This window comes from Anser anser (assembly GCF_964211835.1).
Source record: "Anser anser genome assembly, chromosome: 4".
NCBI classification, from domain to species: domain Eukaryota; kingdom Metazoa; phylum Chordata; class Aves; order Anseriformes; family Anatidae; genus Anser; species Anser anser.
In genome coordinates this window covers 31,981,685-32,008,794 of record NC_139724.1, presented here as the reverse complement: position 1 = coordinate 32,008,794, position 27,110 = coordinate 31,981,685, and the positions used below count along the sequence as shown (strand labels likewise).

The 27,110-nt window shown below is 38.4% G+C and overlaps 2 protein-coding genes across 5 annotated transcripts in view; one reads left to right on the top strand and one right to left on the bottom strand.

Moving 5' to 3' along the window:
• Positions 1-4,178: 4,178 nt before the first annotated feature.
• The window catches only part of TDO2 (tryptophan 2,3-dioxygenase), a 44,243-nt gene continuing 21,311 nt past the window's right edge, over positions 4,179-27,110 (top strand). Inside the window, exons 1-2 of one of the 4 annotated variants that reach the window (XM_083834415.1) lie at positions 4,179-4,349; positions 10,919-11,029. The gene's annotated coding sequence lies outside the window, so the exon portion shown is untranslated. Of the gene's footprint in view, positions 4,350-8,927; positions 9,297-10,900; positions 11,030-17,504; positions 17,555-27,110 lie in introns of those variants that run through there. The other 3 variants (XM_083834416.1, XM_083834417.1, XM_083834418.1) reach the window with 3 other exon arrangements.
• Positions 11,351-26,666, bottom strand: ASIC5 (acid sensing ion channel subunit family member 5; the record flags this gene model as incomplete). Its single annotated transcript, XM_083835803.1, has 10 exons — positions 11,351-13,473; positions 14,097-14,188; positions 16,632-16,800; positions 18,189-18,245; positions 18,914-19,061; positions 19,627-19,776; positions 20,718-20,837; positions 21,507-21,738; positions 23,675-23,981; positions 26,627-26,666. The coding sequence occupies 10 exons, from the start codon at positions 26,664-26,666 to the stop codon at positions 13,274-13,276; spliced, it is 1,515 nt and encodes a 504-aa protein (XP_083691929.1). The 3' UTR covers positions 11,351-13,273.

The window sequence follows — 27,110 nt, the reverse complement described above, 5'->3', positions numbered from 1 at the left end:
GGCTTTAGTCAAACCCTCACGTTGTCACCATGCTGGCAAAAGGGTCTAGAGAAGCCGCTAGGGGGCCAAGGGGCTTACAGCGGGTACCGCTGTAGTGAAGGCTTGCTTTTGTAGTAGTCTTGCTTTTGGTTGGAGGCAGCAGGATTTTGCAGATACTTGTTAGGGAAGAAGACCAAGGTCCTGGTCACCTTGCCAGTTCTTATTGTTTTTATGCTAGACTAGGGATAATACTGAGGAAAGCAAATCTGAGATGGATGGAGGTTCTCCATCTCCATGAGCGTACAGAGGGAGAAAGAGGGGCGTTAGGTGTTTGGTCAGCTTTACCCTTCCCCACAATTGCAGAGGGGTGTCCCTTCCTAGGAGGGCTCAGGAGAAGGCCCAGATAAGACTTTTAGTCAAATAACTCTTCTCAAAAGGAAGTTTTCCTCTGAAAATAGGTTGTGCATTATTGCCCAAGGGATAGCGAAGCCCTTTGTGAAGACTAAGAAAATGCTATGTACTGGGGCCTGATTTAATACTGGCAAAAGTCAGTAAATCTAGAGGCATAACTAGCAGGCAGGCAGCACTCCTGCCTAAAAGGTGAGGAATTAATCACTGACTAAACAGGCACCTTTCTGCACCCGTTTGTGTACTGTACAATTTTGCGTGTGGTCTAAGCATCTGACATGACAAACATGGAAGTGCTCCAAATATCAGAGGTGGTAAAAGCGCTGGTTAGAAGTGAACTCCTGATTGTTTTTCAATAGCTTGTGGTCCAATGGTTATGATACGCCAATGTATAAGGGCGAGCTGTAGTGCTATTTTTGGCAGTAGAGCACATTAAAAAAAGAAAGCCTCAGAGGTGTTTAAAAAAGAAGAATGTAACGCACTCCAGAACGTTGTTGTGTTCCTTCTCAAGAAGGATAGCTTCTCACTGTGGTATGTTCTTAAAACAGAATCTGTAAGGCTCCTCTGGGCTTGATGTAACCAAGGCTGTGATTATCAGCAGTAAGAGCTGATTTCTGATTTAAGGAGATCACTGTAGACATTGCCTTGGGCTCTTGCCTAGAAATGCGCTGGTGTTTAAAGGCCTGTTTTTCCTCAAATGCAAATGTGAATCAAATGGCTAGTATTATCTTTATTATTAGAAGAAAAGAGAACTCCAACAGGGTAAATAAATAGGATAACACAAATAACTCCTAACCTAGAATGAAAATGCTGTTTCATCTTACCCTCCAGAGGAGTAACAGTGAGTCCATCTTTTTCCTTATTTTCTGGTAATCTTTTCTCACAATTTAGGATTCCTGTCTGGTTGATTGAGGTGAGACTTGCAAACAGAAGAGGTAGTATGGAATAGTTTGATTTCTTTAGCTGTGCCATGGTCAGGGTGCTGTTGGCTCTGCTTCATTCTGCTCCCTACATTGCTCAGGGAGCTGCTCTGTCTACTGCCAACAGCTTGGCTAAACACCTTTCATGCCTGCTGCTTGATCCTTTTTGTTTATTCACCTTTTCACAATCAGAAGATACCATAATGCCCTCACTCCCTCTTAGTGTTCCCTTTTCCTTAAAAACCTGGGACAGGGAACACGGGGATTTGTAGTACAAAATGAACTTACTGATGGGGCATTTTCCAGAAACGCTTCTGAGATGTTCTTCCTGACAGAAAGATAAAATCTATTGCATTGGGAGTTACGATGAGGAGAAAGCTACTCAAAAGCTAACAGTCAGAATTAATTATGTTCATGACAATACTGAACAGTTACAAAATGATTGTCCTATGGCATACAGACTGTAAAATCTAAAGTCAACACCTGTTGGAAAAACTTGCATTCCTGAGATACTGAACTCTCCTCCTAAGCAAGACCATGAAAATAATTGCCTCTTCGTTTGTTCAATGGAGGAAGAGAAAAACCAGTTTTGTTAAACAGGGAAATATTTATATTCAAAAGCATTTTCTTCCTTCAATGCATAATAATCTGTCACGGTACAGAATTACATATATTATTTTCCATTTCTCAATTTACAAGGCTGAAAAGAGAGGCTATCTGGACAAAAGTGCTGGTTTAATCATCAGATCTCTACCTCTGTAAGAGGTTTTACTTCAACTTTCGCCTGAACCATATTTCCTAGGGAAATGGTCCCTAAGCCGTGCTGCATACCTGTTGAAGAACACTCTCCATCCTTTTAGTTAAAAGTTGTTCTGCTTCCTCTGAGGTACTGGTTGAAACAGAAGACAGAAGACTAGACTGGCTGGCTAGACCCATTTTGGACACTAGCCACCTCAGAGGGGGCTTGATTCCCATGATCGTTCACTCCTGGGCCTCTTGTCCAACTCCTGTGCCCAAGAGAGTCTCTCCCAGCAACCACTCTCTGAATCCAGGCCTTAAAAGTGCTTTTCAGCTGAAATCAACAAATACCTTGGGGTCAACTGAATTGCTTCTTTGGCTTTACTTTTACTAAGTTGTGAATTCCCTTCTTACCCCTGCCTGCCCCTGCAACCCCCAAGAAAATCACAAACATTTCCATTCCTGACTTCTAACCTTCCTTTGGACTTTGGGTGTCAGTTAAATGTTTGTGGTTGGTGTTCAAGGCATTGAATACTGGCAGTATTCATGTTATTTGAAAACCATACATCTTGTAGTTCATTACATTTTAGTTTAGGAAAACACAAAACAGATGTTTTATCTCTGATGGATATGCTGATACTTTGCATTGTAGCAGCTGTCTCGTGTGAAAGGATGTGACATAACCTAGCATTTTAAATGAGCATAACATATTCCAGTATCTAAATATGAAATGAGTAAAAGGTCATTGATCTTTAACTTTTTTTTTTTTTTTTTTTGGTGAGGATTCTGTAATAGTACTGTTATGTAGTAATGTCAATTCAAGGTAAATGAGTTAAACTTTTCCTGAGCAGCAGCATAAATTATTCCTTTAACTACCTTTACAGGAAGCTTAGCTTCCAGCTCAATAAAATAAAATAAAATAAAATGCCATAGATGAAACGAAAACATGTTACAAAGCAATTGCTTAAAGAGAAGACTTGTAAGCCAAAGTTAATATGCTAGCACAAGTTACTAAACATTTCATTTGATGTATATTTTTTTACAGATTTTTTGTGTAATTTCTGCTTGCATACTGGCCAGTTTATTGCCCTTATGAACCTGGAGAATTCTTTTAGCAACCACATTGCTGCAAGACAATGTGATATTAAGGCATTACCATGATGAGTTTTATCTGTTCTGTTAATGCAATTAGTTGACTGAAATAGCTCGTTAGCACTTCAAGAATGGCTTCTTTTGTGAAGTGCTCACTTTTCTGGTAGGACTTTCCAGCTTCTGCTGAAAATATTCATCCACAGCATCACTCCCAGTGCAGAGTAGTCCATTTTACAGTTCTGTGCCTCATTTTCATTTTGAACACTGTACTCAAAGTGAAGTTTTGACCTCTAGTGAAAGTACAGAAAAAGTTCTAGTAAGACAATTGGTACTGAAGTTGTCTCTGAATTGGAGACAGGATTGAAAATACTTAAAACAAACAAACAAACAAAAGTAAAAACTAATATTCTTTGTATCCAGGCTGTTTCTTGTACTTGGAATGTGCTAAAAGCCCCTAAGTCTATTGTTTCTGTTGTATTCTACAGTTCTTACATCTTAAAAATACTTCATAATCTTTAACGATGAGGATTTGCATAAACTGGCTGGAGTGATGCTATGGAGTCTTAACTTCTTTCCCCCTTCTGTTTCTGTAAAAATTCCCTTTCCCTTCCATTCATCTCAACAACACAGATTTGAACTTTTGGTCACTTTTATCAAAATTGTTTTACTTGCTCCCTGTACTTGAAAACATCCATAAGTCATCAGTAGCAGGGTCAGCTTGGAACATCTCCTGCTCCTAAAGAAAAAACACATGCTGGAAAACTCCTTGCCTGTGAAAAGATACCAAAAAGCAGCTTTCTTCTGGCTGCCATGCAAACAGTTAATTCTATCGCCACATAAATTGGTGCAACAAAATGTAGAAGCAATCAGGAAATAAGGACCTAAGCTGGAAATTGCTCAGAGAGGAGGAACAGACATGATGGTTTCTGACTGTTAGGGTCTCTTTCACATCCTTTTTATTGTCTGGGCACTTCCGTGAACGGCAGCTTGTGGGATGCATCTGCCTTGCCCTGCAACAGAGTGAGTGTGGCTTTTTGTATGCAGAGGACCTGGGCGAGGGAGGTGTAAGGGGGCATGGAAGGTGCTGGAAGGTCTGGTCCTTGCTGAGAACTTTCTCCCCTTTGGCACCCAGAGAAACAGCACAAAACAACATCGCTGAATTTTCATTTCAGTAAGAAAAGGAGGGACAGAAATCAGGCACTAGCTGATTCTGTAAGTGTGGCCATTTTGTGTTGTGTCTGCAAGTCACCTTGCATCTGTTGTCTGTTCTGCTGTCCTTCATGTTCCTTAGGCCAAATATTTCTCTGTTTATAGGTTTTCATTTTAATTAGCAGGTGCTGAATGTGCTTTATTTCATTAATCTGCTGTTAGTAATACAGTTAGAATATGTGCTGTAAATCCCTTCCTCTTGAAGCTTTCTCAGCAGGACAACAGTTCTGTCCTGCTGGCTGGCTGCTGCAGAATCTTGAAAACTAACCCTTGCCCTTTTTCAGCTGATTATTTGAAGGACAAGACCCTTTGCATAAGCTAATGTTTATAAATCCAGCTAGGAAGACTGAAAAAGTAGTCAGATTTTATCCTTGATGTAATGTGTAGAATTCGGCCAGCTTTAGCCACTATTTTTTTGTTAATGAAATCTATGTTGATAGATGACTTCTACATATTTTCTTTATAGGGCACCTTAGAGCTGGTATTGAATTAATATAAATGACTGATCAATTTGTGGAGGATTTTATGTGCTTTGTTCTAGCGAGGGGCCAATGTCAGAATTATGCAGTTGAATATTTGTCAACTTGAAGCTGTGAGAGTGTGATGAAAACTCCCATACGGGTAAATTCACTGAGCCTAGCTCCAGTGCTGAGTGCACACACACTAGCAGGTTCTGGGTTTAGAAGGTGTCTTTCCAAGTTGGTGTTATGAAAGACACAGAAGTTAAGAAAGAAGCCAGATGTTTAGGGAACTCTTTACCAAGGATCTGCTTGGATCCTTAGCCCTCTCATTGGAAATATCACAATAAGTACTCTATCCCTCTGTTGAAAGCTACCCTTTTCCCCAAAGAGATCGTTTCCCATATTTATCACATCTTTGGTATTAAAAGAAGTGATTAATTTGTTTACAGTATTCGTGACTTCCAGATAGAACTTTTTGCTGTAATTTTCTTATCCGCTTATTGTACTGAAAACCTTTTATGGGATGTGCACGAACTGGCAATGACACCTAGAGAGAATTTGGTTATGTATCAGCAGTAAAGAATGAATAGATCGTCTCTGGATTTAGGTATAAATCTCATATTAGATATTAGATTTAGGTGTAAATCTCATAGCCTGGTGTTTGCATAGCCTGGTCTGCTCATTGGTTGGGCCATTTATTTTGTATTAAAACACCTGAGCTTTCTTTGCACGCAGGCGGGAATAGGTAATATGAAAGTGGGGCTACATAGGGAAGGGCTGTCTGACCATCTAAGGTGACATCCCAAAATATTTTGACACTTTGGATTCAGTGCTTTGAGTTGAGAGACAGAGCAGATATTTTATCTTTTTCTAAGAGTGCAGGACCTTTTGAGCAGGGTCCGCATCTTTTGAAGTACTTTAGAAAATGAATCATAGAATCATAGTATGTCCTGACTTGGAAGGGACCCACAAGAATCACCAAGTCCAGCTCCTGGCTCCTCAAAGGACCAGCCAAAAATCATACCATATGTCTGAGAGCGTTGTCCAAATGATTCTTGAACACCCAACCACAGTCTGGGTGCAGAACCTTTCCCTAGCACCCAGCCAGACCCTCCCATGTCCCAGCTCCATGCCGTTTCCTCGGGTCCTTTCGCTGTCCCCAGAGAGCAGAGCTCAGCGCCTGCCCCTCTGCTCCCCTCGTGAGGGAGCTGCAGGCCGCCATGAGGCCTCCCCTTGGCCTGCTCTGCTCTGGGCTGAACAAACCAAGGGACCTCAGCTGCTCCTCATACGTCTTGTCTTCTAGAACCTTTGCCATCTTTGTAGCCCTCCTTTGGAAACTCTCTGATAGTTTTACACCCTTCTTGTATGGTGGTATCCAAAACTGCACACAGTGCTGGAAGTGAGGCTGCACCAGCACAGAGCAGAGCAGGACAACCCCTTCCCTCAACCAGCTAGCCATGTCGTGCCTGATGCACCCCACGGTACGGTTGGCCCTCCTGGGCCGCTGCTGACTCCTACTCAACTTGCCATCAACCAGAACTCCCAGATCCCTTTCCACAGGGCTGCTCTCCAGCCTCTCTTGCCCCTGTCTATACATATAGCCACGGTTGCCCTGTCACAGGTGCAGAACCTGGCACTTGCTCTTGTTAAATTTCACGTAGTTGATGACTGCCCAGCCCTCTAATTTGTCAAGATCTCTCTGCAAGGCCTCACTCCTCGTCAGAGTCAACAGCTCCTTCCAATTTAGTGTCATCTGCAAACTCACTTACGCATTTTTGTCCTGCATCTGGATAATTTATAAAAACACTAAAAAGAACTGGCTCCCGAATGGAGCCCTGGGGAGCGCAACTAGTGACTGGCCACCAGCCAGATGTAACCCCATTTACTATAAATATGGTGCTGTGCTTCATGATGTTGCTTTGTTTCCTTCTGTTTTTTGTTTTTTTTTTTTTATTTATTTCCCCCTTTTTTTTGAATTATGGAGGCCTCTTTACTGTTTGCTAGATTTTCTTGTTTCAACAGTGAACAGCTTCTTACAATTAGTCTTAAAGCAGACATTTTGTGATGTTTCTTTAGTTGAATATTTTTGTTTTCTCATATCTGGTTTGTTTCAGGTGAGGCACTGTTTGCTATTTTCTTCATACTTTTCTGAGAAGTTTGAACTAAAATAACCTAAAAAGCTTCAAATGGAAGCTTTCAGACTGCAGGAAAGGATCAAGATGCAGTGCAGCCCTTCCAGACTAAAGCATGCACAATCTATAAGTGAACTGTAGTTCACATGGGCATGACCTGAAGTTGTTTGTTGTTTTTAGGGTGGAAAATTTCCACTGAGCTAACCAGATCAAGTCTATAACAATTTCTGTGGCTAGAAAAGTTAAGGGTCTATAAAAGGTTGCAAGCACAGCAGACAAGTTGACCAATAGCCAAATCTTCCAGGGCACATTCTCTTAGCCTGGAGTAGTAGTAGGCTTTCTAAGCGTGTTCTTTGGCAGCCTCTGCACACAAAGACCTGTTGGTTACACCAAGAAAAGAGGTTACATTAAAATTCTTAACTGAAGATATTGGGAGTGTCAGTTATAGAAATTGCACTAAGAATTGAGTCATTGTTGTGGGAGGCATATGGGTTGGGTTGAACAAAACCAAAAGGTTTTTTTTTTTTTTTTTTTAGGAATGCTTGTTTACACTTTATGGCACATGTGTAACCCCAAGAAGACCATGTATTTCACAACTTATTTACAAAATTTTTCTTCATGTAACTGTTCCTACTTTTTATCTCTAATTGATTCACCATTTAAAACGAAGCCTTTAAGGATGTGGTGGATACATCAGTAATGGTCAAATAGGTAATCAACAAGTATAATCAACAATCCCTTCCTGAATGCCTATTTTCTAAGCCCTCGGTAAGGGAACCTGTTGCTGTACTTACATTGAGACCTACAGGGGACATGTCCACCATATGTTAATCTAGGTGTCCATGACTTCAAACAACTGGCCAGGTTGAAAGTGGTTTTGAAAGTGTAATGGTTTGTTACTGTTTTTGCTTACTTTGACAGTGTGGGCTACAAACCTTTTTCATCAAGGACCCTGAAGTGTACTGGAAGTATACTGAATCTTCCAAGGCCCAGGGACATTTCTTTGAAGGGAAACCCCACAATTAGCAAGGCAAAAATAGACACATTTGATCAGGCTTAATGAAGCAAAATGACACATTTTTTCTAGAGGTAGAAGGGCTTCAGTATATGAGACTGGAAAGATCCACATGTGAATCCCTTTACCTCCTACGGCTTGTAAAAGCACTTCTTCAAAGCACTTAGCCAAAAAGAGGTTTTAAAAATCACCATGACTGTTCCTGTACTGGGACAGGGGGTGGGTATGGAGCCCCTACTACTATGTTGGTTGTGTGTGCGGTGGGAAGGGCCATGCAGGAGTTTTTTCTCCTCAGAAGAAGCTGCCCATTGTTGTGTGAGGACTTTGCTGCCAGTGAGGACTCAGCAAAGGTGAGCTTCTCCAGGTGGATGAAGGCACTTACAGAGCAAGAGAGTAACAGGACCAGGATGATCATAAGCAGCATCAACAAGATGTGATGCTAGTCCTAGATCCACGGCAGTATCCTGTTCATGTAGAGTTTATTGTTTATAACCAATTCATGTTTCAACATCGCAGTAAGTAATTGCTACAATACAAGCTTGAAGATGCTTCCTGTATCCTGAGGTTTAATAAACACAGCAGCTGTTAGCCTGAGAACATGTTTAACTCAGGATAGAATTACAGCAACTCGATGTACTAAAGTTTATAGTATAATAAGGGATATTCTTCTAAAATACTGTGTAATTTGGCAGGCAGTATGAGTGAACCATTGTGGTTTATCTTGGCCTGGGCTTTTTAAAATTGCATGATGATCCTTGGATTTCTTATATACAGAGTAACCCCAGAGCATTTCTAAACTGGAAAGGATCTATAAGAAACCAAGAGGCTGTATCATGCTGCCACGGTGCATTACTTAGGTGGGGAGGGCTGCCCTCCTGGAGTTCTGCCAGCACCCGATCCACACACAGTGCAAAAAGTTGTGTTAGGGCTAGTGGGTAGACACAGCTTCAAACTTCAGTGATTTTACAGGGAAATTCAGCTCAGAATCAGTGAGGATTGAGGAGATTCTTCTTTGAACTTAACCAACAGTAGATCAGCTGGCTTGTATAAGCTCATTAAGAGATCCAATAATCAGCTTACTCTGATGCAGAGGGGAGTTGGTTATATTTTTGCTTTGTTTACCTCAGAAATTAACTTAAACATTGGGCTGCAAATACACTATCACTCAGTTCAGGTTGAGTAACATCAAGTTTGTCAGCAAATCCTTTGAAATACTTCTCAAGCTCATATATCATTAAGGAGAGGGAAATAAACGGACTCAAGTTATACTGAGTAATTCTGTAATGGATGCTGAGAAACTGACTCCATGCACAAGAAGCCTGCTGAACAGGAGAAGCCTAAGGTAAGTGGGGCATCTACTGGTGAGACACTGCAATGAACTAACCTACTGTGTGAATGTCTGATCCAAAACCTGTACAGGCCATTCTGTGCTCATTTTGCTTTGCCAGATAAGCAAGTGCCAGGCCTGCCTGCTGAGCTCTTTTGCCAAAATCATGCAGCTTCTCCTTGCATAAATCCTTACTTTACTGGCACTCCTTTAGAGATGTCTGCCACATACATTGCAAGAGTAGTTATGAATACAGTTAGAAGAAGAAAAGTGAGATAATGAAACTTTTCAGAAGACGTAATGCAAGTCCCTAAGCATCTCCAACCATCCCCCATCCCAATCTGTCACTGCAGAGTCTCTGTCTGTTAGATTATAAAGCTTCCTTCCTTGTACCAGGAGATACTTTGATACCCTGGTCTGCTGCCCAAGGGTGTGAAAACCCATATGGAGCATAAGAAAACGCAACAATGCTCTAGGGAGATAAAATCCAGATCAACCAAACACAGGTTGTTATCCACACCACCCAATTTTCCTTCCTCCATTGTTCAGAAAATGTTATATGCAACAGCATGATATTCTCTACAGTGTTAAATACCCCTTAATGACTTCTTCAGAAGTCATTTAAAAATGTTCCATTTTTAACATGCAACATTTTGGGCCAGGTGGAGGGTGTCATCTTCAGGCTGACAAGTTTATAGCTATAAATTTCTATGTTGCATCCCATTGTGCACATGAGGCATTGATTTGAAGGGAACTCAAGTGGGCTTGCCCAGTCATGTCATTAATTTCATTGTTAGGATTTAACATTTTAGATTCAAACAGTCAGCATGTGAAAAGCTTGCTTCTCTGCACTGAGAGCATGGAGGTGCATTTGCAAAAAGGAAACATGAACAAATAAGCAGCAAAGTAATGCTAAATTAAGAGAGAATTTGATCATGCTGTTAAATTACCTTGCTTATGTTGCCTTTGTAGAGTTATCACCTTTACTTATCCAGTAAAGTCACATCTTTTCCTAAGCCAACTTTAGATTCTTTTGTCTTTCTAGACCCACAGTCACAAGTTGAAATACAAAAGCACCCTTACTTCTGCTCTGCTGCACAGCACACATTTGCTATATTTAGCTGTGCTGAGGAATCAATTGCTTTATATAATCTCATCACAAGCCATTGTTGAAAAAGCATCCAAGTCTGTCACTTGATCCTGGGGAAAACACTGGTCTTTGTGCTTTCTTCAGGGCTTCTTCTGCCACGTATGTCAGAAGAATATGTAACCAAGAAGTGCTTTCAGCCATTCTTGTCCAAAAGTCAGTGGAGTAAGCAAAAGTCATCTTACTCCGGTACTTAGATCTTTGCTTAGTTAAACAGTTAAACCTTCCCTTTCTGAGAACTGGCCTTTTTTTTTTTTTCTGATTCTGTAGCATGTTCTGTGGTTCATTTAATTTGAAATTTGGCACAGCAGAAACAATTCCAGTTTTCTTTTGTTTACTGTTTACAATACCAATTTTCTTTTATTTAGCCCTTATTTGCAGAAGCAAGCAAGAAAAAGCATTGTGATTGAAAGCTGCAAAACACTTTGGTCTCTACACAAAGTATGTTAGATCACTGTTTAATCTGTCCCTTGCTTTTCTTTTTATCCAGATGCCAGATAATATCTGATTCCTACTCCTAAAAAGAGAATTTCTTCTGGCTCAGGAGTTCCACAGCTACAAACTGTTTAAGGCTGGGAGAAGTCTTTAGAGAACTATCATGGTACGTTCGCTCTGTTCCTTCCACATTGACCAATATACACCTCGGACAGTGGGGTTAGGTAGACCTGCCCTTATGGCTGCTGCTACACGTGTGCGTGCACTGGATAACAGGGAGCAGGGAAGTCCCAGCAGAAATGACAAATAAAAAATAACTGAGCAACAATCTGTATGTTAACCTTAAGGTGTCTCAAACCTGTGGTTACTGAGGAGTAAAATCAAGGCATCTCTTTCTAGGAAAGCAGAAACATTTGTTTCCTGAATTGCTTTTCCAGAGCTTACGTTCAAGGGAAGCTGTTGATGGCCAAATGGTAACATTTTCATTACTTTATAATTAACTGTAAGAACTTAGATGCTGAGCACGTCCATTTACTACTTTCTTTACAGAAAACGATCTATTGTTAGTTGCTGAAGTTGCGTGGATGGTATGGAAGAATAGCACAGTTTATAGAGCATGGCTATGGCTGACTGTACCTGGCTTTTCAGGCACTGTGTTGGTGTTATCTAAGAGCCTGGGGAGTGGTGGTTCAGAAGATACGGTGTTGTAGTCAGTGTGAGCTTTCTAATTGGACTTCAAATGCTTTGATCAGCAAAGTTAATTAAGTCTGTACGGTGCTACTCTGAAGTATAGGCAACTATCAGTAGGCTTTTAAATAAAGCTACCTATTGCTCTTACATATAGCTAATTGAACAGAAGTCAGTGCTTCAAATCAGGATAAACCTTTATCACATATTCTTAAATTCAGTCCTGGGTGCATTTTATAAAAGACAGTTCTGTGTCTACATCTCCTAAAGGGTCTCCACCCAGGCTCTGGCACCTCCAAAAGCTCTGAGTGTCTGGCAAGACACTTAGGCAAGTGTGGATTTGTTCAGAGCTGTGTCCAGACACCATCTAGATAAATTCACTTTATACAATATCTTCAATACATTTCTTTATCCTATTAACTTTCACAGTTTTTAATGACTCTGAAGTTTACTAAAATGTACTTTAAAAGAAAAATAAGTCCTCTCCCCCTTCCCCCCCCCCCCCCCCAATAACCAACAACAACCCAGTGCACACTCCTGTTCTATGATCTTTAGTGTGTTTGTGTGGGAACGGTATCTATTTACTCTACATTATTGTACATCTTTGGAAGTTTATTTACTCACCAATGTCTTCTTTAAAAACATGAGACTCTAAAGCACTGCTCCAAGGGCCCACACAGATGTAGGAAAGTACAGCAGCTTTTCTGGGCACTTTTAAAGAAATAAACTTTCAGGAAGCCTGACTCAGCACTAAAGCCACTGAATTCTTACTGTCACTGATTTTAGTAAGACATAGATTAAGCCTTTAGTCTTAATTATCCTCTTTTATGACATTAAACATTAAAATTTTGTTGTTCAGTCCTACTGAGCCTTCCTGAAGTTTTATTGCTTCCAGCAATGATAAACTCAGTCAATAGAGTCTATAAAATGTGGGGTCAGTAGTTTCATTGACATAATGAAGCAATCTTTTTGGCAATTAAATTAGAACTCTGCCATATATCATACAATTTTATGTCTATTAAAAATAATAGAAGGAAAACAGGTCTGTTTTCAGTCTCTAGGGTCCAACAACATGAACTTGGCCTATGTTTGCCCTCTTGCCATCTACCCAGATGCTCTAGGTTTCTCAGCTTTGTATTAATAGTAGTTGACGGATTCATGAGATTTTTAAAAATATTTTTGATGCATTTCTGACAGACAATGTACTGTAGCAGTTATTGTTATTAGGTGTCCTCTTAATTTTGATAGGCAGATCTACAATATCCTTCTCTGGAACATGTAAACCTAGGAGCAAAGACTGTCGTTAATACAGAATCTGCTTTTTCAGCTTAGCAGTGCTACACCTTTATGGTGGTTAAGAAACTTCTTGTGTGTTAATTTGGCATGTGTATTATTTCTCCTCACTCAGAATACAGAAGATAAACTGGGTCAGAAATGCAAAATTGCATGGAATGTCAGTAACACTTGCTGTGCTATTAATAAAAATTGGTAATTTAAAATAAAATTTTAGGTAAAAATTACATTTTTCAGTACATGACAAAGAAAGTAAGTCTTTCCAAAGTTCATTCTTTGAAAAATTTTCTATCACAGTGAAATGGCTCTAGGTGCTAAAAAAAGCAGGAAGAATAAAGGAAGGGAGCCTTGGAAGATATTACTGTCTCCTTTGCATCTTAAAAAGGCAGGAAAGTAGCAGAAACAATTAGTTTTGTGAGTCTACAAGCCACTAACATTCTTGTATTCCTGTATTTTTCTCCTTGTTTGTTGGTTGGTTCTGGGATGTATTATTCCACTGAGGCATTTCAGGAGCTTTCAGTAGAAGAAAGATGCACATCCAACAGAAATTAGTAAAAATATACTCAAGCAGTTCTATGAGTGTAATCATACTGGCACCACAAAACAATCCAAGCTGGCCACCTACATCAGCTGTAATAGAAAGAAATAAACATACGTCATCCTAAGTATTTGGTTTAGTCTAGCAGGCAAACAAAACTCTGCTAGTACTCAAGCACTAAATAAATTCAAAATACATAATCCATCACTTTAAGAAAACAGAATTAATATTCTTAAGAATGTTTGTGGGAAAAAGATGAATGTGTTTCTTAAAATTTTAAATAAAGCAAGTACAGCACAACACATCCTACGGTGGAACATGTGCTTAAAATATCTCCTGCTTCTGTTCCTGTTAAGCCATTTTCTTGCCTCTCCTCCCTATGTTCTCCCTCTCCCCTTTAAATCCCAGAAGCTTCCCTATGCTTACAGTTCAGCATGTAGTGTAGCTGTAAATTAGTGCAGAATTTAATTATTACTCTCTGTTGTTGTCTCTACTGCAGGTCATTCAATGGTATGGCAGGAGACCATATCAAAAATGAGCATGAAGCAAACATGATCATTACCATTATAATATAAAAGGCATTGCTTTTTGTTTATAAACCCAGATAGCCTATGACTTTGGAGAGGAGAAAATAATACCTATTTATATATATTTAGTATTATCATTTTAGATTAAATATTGATGAGCAATAAATAAACGTCAAGCATTCACTTACCAAGCAACTCAGATACAGACAAGGCCTTCTGCTGCTGAGTTATTTTGTAGCTCAGATCATGGTACTTAATGTCAATAAGCACAAGGTTCTGCCTAATGACAAGCACATACAGTATTACATAACACAGCCAGGAGTCAGGCTGTTCTTTTTTACCAACATCCATCAGTATGAACTGCCTTCGTGGAGAGTGATGTATCTTTAAAAGAGCAATCCACTAAGAGGTATAAAAATTAGTTAGATGACTGAAAAACAATGTTTTCTAATAGCAATAGTTATAAAAGGAGCTAATTAGAGGAGCTGATCTCCAGGCTATGTTAAAAGAACAACTCAGCACTATTGAGATAAAATCCTAAAGGGTTGCAGAGATAAGCTTAAGTGGAAGTGTCAAGCATCCTGAACTACAGCAGATACACTGCTTGGAAATGTAGTCTAATATAGCCTGTCGTTTATGTGCAAATGCATATTTAATCCTGATGATCTCAGTGACAGTATTTGTGCAGAAAAGCCCTTGTCCTATACTCAGATGCTTAGTTCTACCCTCTGCTAATAGCTTCTCTTACTTGCCTGCTGCAAAAGTGGAAGAGCAGGCAAATCTTTGGTGGAGCAGGATCTGTGGAATGATTCAGCGAGAATAAAGAGCTCATCTTTGTGATATCGTGACTACTGAAAGAGTCAGCGTAGCTGCTAAATAGAAGATAAACATAACAGTAGAGGAATAAAACAGACGCAAAAACTGATTGCATAAATAATGTCATATCATTTAAGAATAAAAGTAGTGTTTATTATTCAGAAGTGTAAACAGCTACAGTTTTTGAGGTTGAAAATGATAATGAGCTTATTAATTTGATATTCACTGAAAATACAGTATTGGTTATATAAAATGACTTCCATTTCTTTAGGTGATAATTCTAAAATGTAGGTAACATTGGGTAATAAAAATAATCCTACTTTCATGGCTTTTACTGTAAGACCTACAATTGTCATAGAGTTCCTAGTGGTTCTATCCAATAAGGTAGTAAATAGTTAACTTTTCCCTTCCTAAATTTTCAGCAATTAATCAGTGTCTATGTTTTACTGTTCAGAATATGTACTTTTTAATACATGGGCAGGATTCCTATTGGTTAAGGCTTGGTAACAGGAGAATGTTCTCTATTTTCGCTTGCCTAATTAAATAATTGCTGGGCTGTGCATGATGTTTACATACAATAAAATAATCAATAAAGATAAAATGTTCTCAAAGGATTATTATCTTTTGCATATAATAATAGATTTAATTTTCATAATACTCATATAGTTCCTGTTCATGTATAAATATATGGAAGCATTTGCAGATTGATGGTTTCAAGAGTGAGAAAACTAAAGTCACTGAAACAATGAAATACTCAGAGATAGTTCATTAGCCAGATTTTCTACGGTTCTTTATAAATATGTTTGAATCCATGAATATTATTGGTTCATGTAGAATTTGTGTTAATACTTATGTGTACAAGTAACATCTACCTCCGTGAGTAAGAGGTAATTTGGACTACAAAACTGTATTGAATGCTCTTTGAGAAGTATCTTTCTAGCAGAAAATTATGGAAATCATTCTACTGGGTATATAATGCATGCATTTTCAAGGAAATTCAGCATCAATTTATTATATTGCAAGTGTAAGGTATGTATGTTTTATTAAATCATAAGTATATTTGATATTTCTTCCACAAACTTAAAAGTATTCAGATCGTGTTAGCTCAGTGCTACTACTGAATAACACAGCTCTGTGCATAACTTAATTTCTAACATAATTTACCAGATAAAATGTGTAGTCAGTACCATAGAGACATATTTTTACACCAGAAGGTCTCTTCTTTGGGTATAGTCCTACTTTGTTGTTGTTGTTGGGTAGATAGCATTTTCAATCACACAGATAGAACCATCTTATTTTGCTACCTTATGAGAATATTTCATCAAATATTTTCTAAATATATTTCATAATGTAAACAGTATCAATAGATTTTACTAACAATAGAAAAGAATTTTAAACTTGTAACATTTTTGTCACAATAAAACCTAGCTCTTCAGTGCTTTTGAAGCTTTTTTTGGTAATGCACTGAGAGAAAGAAGGACTTTATCTAGCATCTATTTAGGTTGTTCACTGAATTCAGGTGTGAAAAATCTGTCTTCTTCGTTGGGTGGATTGCTCATGTGGGTTGTGAATAGGTTTGATAACCCTGCTCTTTCTTTATACCTAATTGCAAAGAATGATTAAAAATAATGCAAAAGGTAGCATAGAACATTACTTTTCAACTGAGGTATCTATTTTATGTTATCCACAGGTCTTAGATGTATCTAAGTATAGTTTAGACCTCCATGAACATGTATAAATCCTAAACTAATCTCTTAGACAAGATTGGTTACATCGCAGACAACATGTTAAATACCACACACTTCAGAGTATATTTTTAAAAGGTCACATTTACGTCATACACTCTGTTCACACACTTGGATGTAATGGATTATTTCCTTGTTAGACAAAGTGTTAAGCGAGATTACCTGATGTATTCTGGGCTTTTCTTCAGCTTTGCAGAAATGTATTTTATGGCTTTTTCTCCTCCAAAACTTGAATAGGTGACAGTAGTAGGATATTCCATTTCTTCACAAGGGGCAGGGCAAGTGGAATTGTGAGTTCCTACTGTACACAATCCTTTTATCTCTATATCATCTGAAATTTCAGGAGAAAGAACTTGCATGTTTCTAAAACAACACACAGTGTTAGGACTTTTTTTAACCTTACAAAATGACTTTAATAAAGACTTTGGTTAATTATCCCTAGAAAGGTTGGTACATACTAGTTTGAAGGAAGAAACACGTATTTGTAAAAGGCACTTAGGTAGCTGGAGCACAGTATTAAGGGTTGAAATTTTTGGTTTTGATTTATTCCCCCTTTCTATGCCCCCCTACAGAAATTCAGCACTTGCAAGTCTTTTCACCTTCATTAGGACTTTATGCACTTACTCTTTCTCATCCATGATTTATCAGTAGAACAACAGAAGGGTGCCCATGTTCTGTGCTAGCCTTCTGGTTACATACTTAGGCTTATAATCCTTGGTCTTGATGTTTGCCTAGCTCCTTTCAACGCACAGGAGTAGGTTCTAGAGCAGTGGCAGTGGTAATTTATTGTCATCTGATAACTTCATAAAAGTTTTGCTAAACTGAGCTCACTTAACACCCCTGTCCTTTTACTTTTGGGCTTAAGTCAGCTGAGGGGGATCCTTCTGTTTCCTCAAATACCAAACAGATGTGACAAAATTCTGCAGGTGTGACTGCTCTGGGAGGCCATTCCTCTGACAAGGCTTTAACAGAAAGAAATCACTGAGTAAATCTGGAAAAGCTGCAGAAAATCAATGTAGAAAAAAATGGTAAGACATAAATACTTCCTGAAGCATAAACCCTAACCTAAAGGCCTCCACTCTGAGGTGAGTAGTGTAACCTCCTGCCTGTGGTGCTCTGTTTGCCCTGGTGTAGTGGCAGCTGCTGCACCTTCCCTCTGTATGTGGGCTTCTCATGCTAGCATGCTGGGGAAGAGGAAGTATCTCAGCCTGTTAGGTGACAATTTGAAGCACTCTCTTCCTCCAGAAATAAACTTGTTAATCTACGTGGTTTCCTAATTGTTCTTTCCTCTGGGAAGAGAGAGTCACATCACATAGCTGAATCCATAAGAATTAAAAAGGAGGATTTCCAAAACTCATGAGAAGTTACTTCTGAGATTATCACTCACAGTGTTTTCCAGGAAGTCTGCTGTAGTGACTTAAGAATTTCATATCTACTGTGTGTAGATTATTTGCTCATAAAAAAGAATTATATTTGAAGCATTTTGAAAATATGATTCATTTCATTTTTTTTAACTATAGAATCTTGAACTCCAGTGATTTAGTGTTATTTTTTCATCAGTTACCAAACTTCTCATTACTGTGTCTGATCTCTGTTTTCAGAGTCTTAAATGAACTGGGATGTACTTCATTTCAGTACTACTTTCAGTATTTTAACTGATAGATATTTTCTACTATTTGGAATGGGCTTAGGAAATATGAATATGAAATTAATACTTACAGACTGCAGGATAAACGCAATTGTAAAACTTCAGCAAATCACATTCGGTTCCATTGCCTTAAAAATAAAGAAGTAACTTTAGGAACTTAAATCAACAATCTAGCCATTAGCTCTATTTGTGCTAAACTTAAAAATAATGTTGTCAAAGCCTAGACACCACTTTGTGCTTCTCTTTGTACAACTGAGAAAACAATTCAGTAGGGCACAGTGCATTTACGCCACAAGGGGTACATAGCAATAGAAAACAATAGACCAAGCCAAGAGGCTCACTGGAGGACTGAATATTATTATTAGGTTTGCCAGCTAGAACTGCCTTTAAGGCTATGGCTCACTCTTTGTATTAGCTTGCTAAGGAATTTCTGTCTTAGTGGTGAAAATACAAAACAAAATGGGTAGATGTAAGTTATGATTACATCCCACATGTTTCAGCAAAGGTTTCAAATTTCATGGAAGATTACTCAGACACCAACTTATCTTTTTCAAGATTTTTGATGTGTATCCTAAAAATAGTTGATGGACAGATGCTAAGTCTAGAGTTGACCAAATATCTTGCTGCTTTTCTCTGAATTAAAAAAAAAAAAAAAAAAGAGATTTAAGAAAATTAAACAATCCAAGTTATAAATATCCCACAAAGATGTACCCTGTCTCCTTTGCCATTCAATATTGAGTTAGTTCTCCTAGCAAGATAGTCATTAATTAGAGCATATGGTAGTCCTAAAAAATACCTGGGAGAATGAAAGGCAAACAGCCACACCAGTCCTGTATGTACCGGGCCTTGCATTCCTGCAAACAGCCATTAGTACTATAAATATTCTGGTACTGAAGCTTTATATCAGGCTTGCACTCTCCCCATGGGTATTCTTGGATAATTGACTGTAAAGTAATAATAACAGAATACATAAATTTCTCTTTTAATTTAGATATTGCTTTATCACATTTTACAGTGCTAAAAGAAGCCTGTTTAAGACATGAGCAGTAATATCGTGATTTAATTGGAGGAGATTACAGTTTATGCTTTTAGGATTATAAAATCATCGTCACTCTCACACAGCAAAACCAGGACCTGATCGGACAGCCCAGTGCAGCGGGGTAGTTTTCTCTGGTTGTATTAGGAGAGGACTATCAGGAATCTGATACAAAATTAGTTGTGATGGAACATATTGATGCTACTGCACTATCTTTGTATTGTTGTGTCAGTGAGACTGTGAGAGGTTAACTTGAGTACAAACAGATTAGGCAGACCATTAATATCTTGGAAAAAAATAACAGGTTTGTTGGTGGGTTTTTTTTATATAGCTGGTTGAAATGTTATTCTTAGGACTCACTGTGGCATGATAAATATTAAATAACTGCAAAAGTTTGTAATTTATTGCCATGCCTCAGAAAAGATTAGCAATGGTATAGACTAATATTTCCACCTGATGGACAAGGTGCTTACCTTCAGCTGGCGGATTGCGACCTGTGCATGCATGCCGACTGGTGTTAATAGACCTAAACCATCAAAGCGTGGAACCTCTTTGGGTGAATGGATAACAAAAGTGATGCCAGCATCAGTATAACCAAGGGAGGGATCATCAGTGAATTGCTCCTGATACAAAAAGAAGTATTTTAAATAGTTTTGGCTTTGCTTATGCTCTGAAGTTTAAGCTATATTTAAAATGGTGCTGCTTTTATTATTATTATTATTTGGTCTTATTTCTCTTGTTACCTCTTTAGCAATTTACAGGAAAATGTAGAAGTAAGCTGACTCGAATTTTCTTTATTAACTTTGTAGGTTTCCTTCCAGTTACTCTAAATTTTAGTGTTTTTTCCTTCCTTCTGTGCTCTCCCACTTTCAAAAGCAAGAAGGCATAGATGAACCTTTTTCATAAGTTGGAAATACACTTCTTCTTGCAACTACTCCATGTTTCAGCAAGCTTTCCATTACTCTCTTGAGAACCTGTCACTCCTCTCCCCTATAGCTGCTAGGGAACAAAAGTGAATGTCTAACTCTTATCGTTCTAGGTTTTAGTTTTCTTCCCTGATCTCATAAGGTGATACTCCCTGAGCTTTCTGTATTTTGCGACCAAAGACAATCCTAATAAAGTCTTTACAGTGCAAAGACCAGATCTTAGCTGACAAGAGACACTTAAGATGCTGCTGAAACAAAAATTCAGTACTACTTAGAAATTGGCATCATGTGACCTCCCCTAGTGGGTCTTTTACTGAGATAGAGATGTTATCCTGAGTTGCTTGTATAAAATTATATTATTTGTCTGCTGATATTTTTCAGCTGTAGGTGAATCGTGTATATATACGTATATATGCTCACTTGCAACTTTCTACACCATTTGGTTTGGGGACACAGTCAATAGTTATTCAGAATTTTTAAACTAGTTTTGGATCTTTCCTTTAAAATATGCTTTTACTCAGGAATAGTCTTGAAAAATAATTTTGTGCATGGAATTCTGAAGGTCTGTGTAAAACGAAAAATCTACTGATCTATGAATTATTACATGATTTTGTATATAATCATTGGTATCTCTGTACCTGCTGGACATCAAAAAGTAAACGTAAGCCTCTTCCAGACAAACTCACGCTTCTTGCTGGAAGACCATTGTAATTAAAAGTAAAGCAGTTTCCATATTCAGTGAAAATATGTTCAAAATCCTTCAATAAAGAAAAATAGGGAAGTGTAAAATAAAAGAAAAAATCACTTAAAATTTCATTAGTAAATCACTATGTAAGAGATGGACTAGTGTTTTTTTGGTTTAGTCTCCCCCCGCCCCTCCCCCATGGCAGTGCTAAGAATAAGGCTAACCTGCAAGAATATGGGACTGATTTTTCTGTTCACATATTTTATTGAAGTTGGGAGTTGTTGTATGGCAGAACTGAGACACAAATGAGAGGATCATATTCGTTTGTTGCTGTTGCAGAACTAATTACATCAGCTGAGTGCAACAATGCAACCATGTCGTGCAAAAAAACTCCACACTGATGTTGGTTATAGGCCATTGATGGGAAAGGTTGCTGCATGAAGCCTGGAGGCATGACAGTTTTCAAAGGCTGCTATCTATGCAGACGTGGGACTAGGCGGAGAGCAATTTAAACTGAAATTCCATGTTATAGCTCAGGTAGGCCAGCGGGCTGCCTCTGTGGTCACTGGGAGAGCTGGGGTGCTCCTCAGGGTGGTTTAGAGCAGGATGTTTTCTCTCAATTGACCAACTGTGAAGGGAAGGCAGGGGAGTAGCTGGCAAAACCAGGTGTCTGAAGTTGAGTGGTAAGAATACATCCCCTTCCTCTCCATGCTTCTGATGTAATAAAAGGAAAAATATTTACCTCTGGGTGACATGTCTTTCCAAAGAATTCACATTCTAGCAATGTGCTGTGGTTTAGATAAAACCCATTTTTCCTTGTAAACTCTTTAATGCTGAAGTTCTGGTTTCCAAGAAGAAAATCATTTATCTCTTGAGAATATTTGTCTTCCATAGCAAATTTCTGGACAACTCCAGACACGATGTTCCAAAGGAGAAAAATGACTTGGAGGTTGCTCACTGCATGAGCTTGAAACCTGTCAGTGGGAAGGAAAAAGAATGGCTTGGAGTTCTGTAGAGTTACAGGACTGATCTCAGTGCTCTCACCAAACCCATGACGTGGTTTGTTGCCTGCTTGTTAACTCTATCTGTTTCTTGCCCACTATGCCTGCACTTGCACTTTGATCTCTCTAACATGGATAAACAATATAGTCTCCATTTCTAGGAAAAGGTTATTTTCCAAACAAGAAAGCAGGAAAGGGACCCCTTTCCAGGGTTATTCTAGAAACATTTCTGTTGTGTGTGGTTATTTAATAAATAAGAACAGTCATCTGCATAAGGCAACCTCCAGATTTCTAGAGCTGAAGAAAAGCAGGACAATTGCATTTACATGAGGAAAATAGCTGGAAGGAGCTGTTCCTTAAAAAAAGGGGGGGGGGGGGGGGGGGCAAGAAAAAAGAAAGCTGTGTTCCATCCTTTAGAAAATTGATTACTAAGTACATCTCATGTACCTGTGTTGCTAAGGCACTACCTTCTCATGAACCCTGTAGTTGGTGACAGTGGCATGAACCAAGGGTGACCCTTACTCCTAGAATCCACTTGAAAACTGAAAAAATATGGTAAGGTTTTGGAGGTGCTTTCCTGATGTACAGGATCTTGCATTGAAGACCTTTGCTGAAGTAAATTAAGGGTTCAGAGAACTGTTATGGTAAGTTTAATCTCAAAATACTAAAATGAGAATAAGACCTAAGAAAACAGCAATACTGTGTTCTTCAGAATCACTATCTTATATAATCCTATTTTACAAAACATATCAATGTATTTGTATAATAGATCTTAATGCACAAGCTTAAGAAAGATCAGTAGGAACAGCTCTTCAACTGAATTTGAGTCAAAAAATAAAGGCAGAGGTAGAGCTATGCCTCTTTGTTCCACCAGCAAAGAAAACAGTCACTAAAAACAGGAGGAAAGAATAAGCATGACATGAACAACAGATGGCATGAACAACTGCCTCTTAGGCAGATAGCTGCTGTGCTGAGGAGCTGTTTGCTCACAAGGTGTTGCCGCTATAGATGCAAGAAGTGAGACGTTTTTATAATACACACTGTACTCTACTCCCAGTGTATGTTCTACAGAATAACCCAAAATGGCTTTACAAAGGGCAATGGGAAGGAAAAATAGTGAGGTGGAAAGGCTTCAGATATTTGAGACTTGGACTTCTGGTTGATTCTGCCAACAAGAGGTAGAAGTTCTTAAAACTTACATTGTTTTCCCAAGAATGCTAAGATTTCTCCATTACTAAAACAGTTGTTAAATTACATATTTGCTCTAAAACTCAGGCAGTAGTTTTACTGCATTATTTTTAAAGTTGTTGCATCTGAATCCTGGCCAGTATCTTCAACTGTAGAAACCTGTAGTGAAGTTTCTGCTTAGATATGACTTTCAAACATGCCAAATGCTTTCCTCCTACAACTCCCACTGACATCATCTCGAACCATAAAGGCATTGAGCACCTCTGAGGAAAAATAACTGCTTCGACTAAGGTTTCTACATTTGCATGAGGTTTTATTTGAACCTCTCTATTTGCAAATGTTGTTTTATTTTTAGCTTGGGTATGACTGACTGTGCCTTAGTTACACTATAGAAGGAACACTCGAGGTTTATGATTATACATAGAAGAATAATGCCAGAGAGGATTTTATACCCCCCCTTACTTTTTGAATCTTAGAAATCTGTGGTGCCGTTCCTCATTTGAAGAAGGGGAAAGATTAAAGACAACCTCCCCTGATTCTCATGTTTTCCTCCTCAGTGGAATCTCATGTGGTGGTGTGGAAGACAGACCCCTTGGAGACATGTTTTTTTTGGCTTTGTTTTATGTAATTTGTTAAATCAAGCTGTGGGTCCCAGCTGCTTTATGTTAGCCAGAAAAAGAGGTGTTGCCTCTCAAGAGCGAACAACAAACCCAACTTTTACCTGTTCAAGTTGCAAAAAGTCACAGCAGGGAATTTGACGTTTTCCACATACTGAACTACCACCGTGGTTGTGGTTGGCCAGCTGAAGTAATATATAAAGCGACTGCAGATTTGCCAAATGACAATGCCAAGACAGCCTGTGACCACTAAGAGCCACAGCCCTCTATGTGTCCTGCTCCGCCTTCGGACAATATTTTGCACTCCATGAAATGAAGTGGATGAGGCGAACTCCTGGTGATACCTCCTTCTGTCTTCCAAGCACGGCTGCAGTTTCTTTATTAAGTACAATCGTATCTTTTCCAATTTTCCTTAATATTGAACAAAATGAAAACACGTTTTTTAAAATTAGCATTTAAATGGCACTTTGGAAAGGAAACTGTAACTCTGGTACTCAAACGCATCTTGTAAGAGTTGTAAATTCTCTTTTTGATTAGCGAGCTTCCTTCCAAGGATGGTCTAGAGCCCTGGAAGTCTTGTGTGCTAGATTAGCTCAGTTCTCTCTTCTCTGCCTGAGAACAGACTATGCCTTGCAATATTTTATGTATACATATTCTTAAACATATTAATATAAATGAGGAGCTCCACCTCTGTGGAAAAGAATGTTTTTGACATACCTCAGTAATCTAAAACCACAGGATGCTGTGAAACTACTGTAAAAAGCTAAGCATCTGATTATTACAGTAACATCCTATCGAAGTCCTGGTCCCTCCTGCTTGCTCTAATAAATAAGGTAAAAAAGGAATTACATATTTTTCAGGCTTTTACTATTTCATTATTGAAACTCTGGGTAAAATTTGAAAGGTTACAGATTCAAAGGGAAATCTACTCTCTTCCTTGGGTTTATATGAGTAAACTTTAGGGTATGGCATGTTTTGTAGGATGAACATATACACTTTATCAGACTGATTTACTAGAGGCTGTTACAGTTGGGCAGAGGAACGAAGGGATGTGAGATTCATCTGCTATTGCAATCATGAACACATCAACACTCTGGGATTTTTTTTTGTCTTATGTGCAGACTGTGATAATTAAATCCCAGTTTTGGATTTCAAAATATTTCCAAAAGAAAATATATATATATATTTAATGCTTCATATGAGAACTTTGATCAATACTAGTATGATTTACTCTAACTCCTTTTAATCATCAAACAGCTACTTCTGCTGGAAAACTGCTCAGAAGTTTTTCTTCTAGCTCTAATGACTGTTAGATCCCTTTGCAAAGCTGTTCAGCCGTGGGTGCTTTTGCACTTCACATTGTAATAAAGGGGAAATGATTAGGAACTATGTCTTCTGTGCAGACTATAATGTTGGTCCAAGAAGTACAGGTAGAACATAAATTTTATATTCCGCCATTGCCAGATATAGATGCTGGCAACTGTTTTCAGGTTCTGAAGATGCAATTTTTCTTTAATCATTCATCTTTGGTCTCAGTCTGGTTCTTGTAAAACGAGCTATGACTTCATTGACTTTAAATGATTTCATAATGTCACTAAACTTTGACTTCAGCCATGGCTTCTCAGATTCTTTCTGTTGCAAGCTAGATATTTCTTTCTAACATCTTTTCTTATTGTTATAATAGAATGGTTATTCCAGGTTTCAATTAATGAATGGTAGAGTAATACACCAATATAATGTCAATGAGTGCGATATTATAAATGATTAACCCTTCATCTTATGCTCTATAAAATTAGGTTGTGTGTATCTGGGCTAAGGCTGTGTATCCAACACAGTTGAACTAGCTGTGACTAGGTGAGTTAGAGTATCCAAGCTGGTGCTAGATAGACGGTAAGACCTTAGCCATACATTAGACCTCAGATATATCATTCTTTTGGTAGCAATACAAAGTACATTTAATGCAGCTACTATGATAAAAAAAAGTCAAATGTGGATAAAAACAATTTTAATAAAGGATCCAAGGGTTAAAGGGTGGATAAGAAAGGAAATAAGAGAGGAATCCAGGTTCAGGAGAAAACCACATTTCAGGGTAGGCAAGTATGGAACATGCATCTAAGAACAAGCAGGGTAGACTATACATTCAGGATGGGCTGTAGGTGCTTTGCCTCAGAAAATTCTGATTGCTGAAGAAGCCCCAAGAACCGTGATGGTTAGTCAGATGAACCTGATTTCCCAGTCCAATGTTTTTAAAGGAGAAATGAGTTCCCTGTATGTATAACCCAGGGATACATGTCCAGGGGCATGCTATTTTAAGTTTGCCTAAAGACTTCAGAAATTCACCGTATCTTTACATCCAACTTAGTGTTAACATAAAGAAGGTTTTTTAAAGTTCAATAAGTAAGTAATTGATCACTACTTGTATAGGAAACTGATAGGTAATAATAATAAGCTCTTTTGACCCAGTGGGGAAAAAAGATATAAAAGGTCCCATTGGAAAGAACTGGAAGCTAAGCTCTTGCACAACAGAAATTAAGTACAACATATTTATTTCTGCATTCCCAGTGGTAAATTTTGATTGGATTTTCATTAATGAACTTGTCAAAAAGGAACAGCTTTGTGAAAGACAGCTCAACTTCAGCCAGAACTCTTACCTGGAAGGAGTGATTTCAGGGAGGTTACATGTGACTTCTGCCTATGCAAAGGTTAGTTAGTCCAGATAGTTTCAGGATTTCCTTTTTGCCTTAATCTAAAAATCATTAAAGTATGGCATCACTCAGAAAAGTCATTGCCTAGTTAAAGCTCTGTTAGTTTTATTCTAAATGCAGGACCAATAACTAGAGAGTTTCCCTCGTGTCCTAAGTGTAACATTATCTCTGCAAGCTCTTTTTCATCTCTCCCTTCTTCTTTATATCTTGAAAAATGTACATTACTGCTATTTTTGGACAAGGTTACAACAGAAGAGAGAGAACTTTTCTCATTCTGTTTGTCGACCCTGAAAAAAACTACTGAAATGCAACACTTTTGGTAAGGCACTCTAATATGTCTAAGTTACATACCTTTAGCATCCAATTGAGTGAATCTCCCCAGTTGGTCCATGAGGCTCTGCTTATTTCAGTAAGGAAAGAAAGGATACAGTAAGCTGGTTTATCACTGTGATCATTGCTAGCTAATGGCTTTTATAGAAAACTAAATGGGAGGTGATACTTGATGACACATAGCACTGGGCAATTTACCTGCCGGGGTTGCTATGTTTTGCCTTTAAATAACTTGGTCTGCAAAGTACAAGAGAAGATTAGTTTTATGACAGGATCAGATGTTTAAGTACTTATTATACCAATAATAATAGAAGTGCAGACTTCTGTCCTGTTGCATCAGCGTGCAAATTATTTTTTCATAATTTTTCCTTTTATTTCAGAAAGATCGGTCATCTTCACTAAAGTACTGTGCTGTTCAGAACTGAATAAATTATCTTTAAGTAGGTAAGGAAACCTTTCCCTGGAGGGCGATGAATGTCTGCCAGTGGGTTCCCACCAGCTGTAG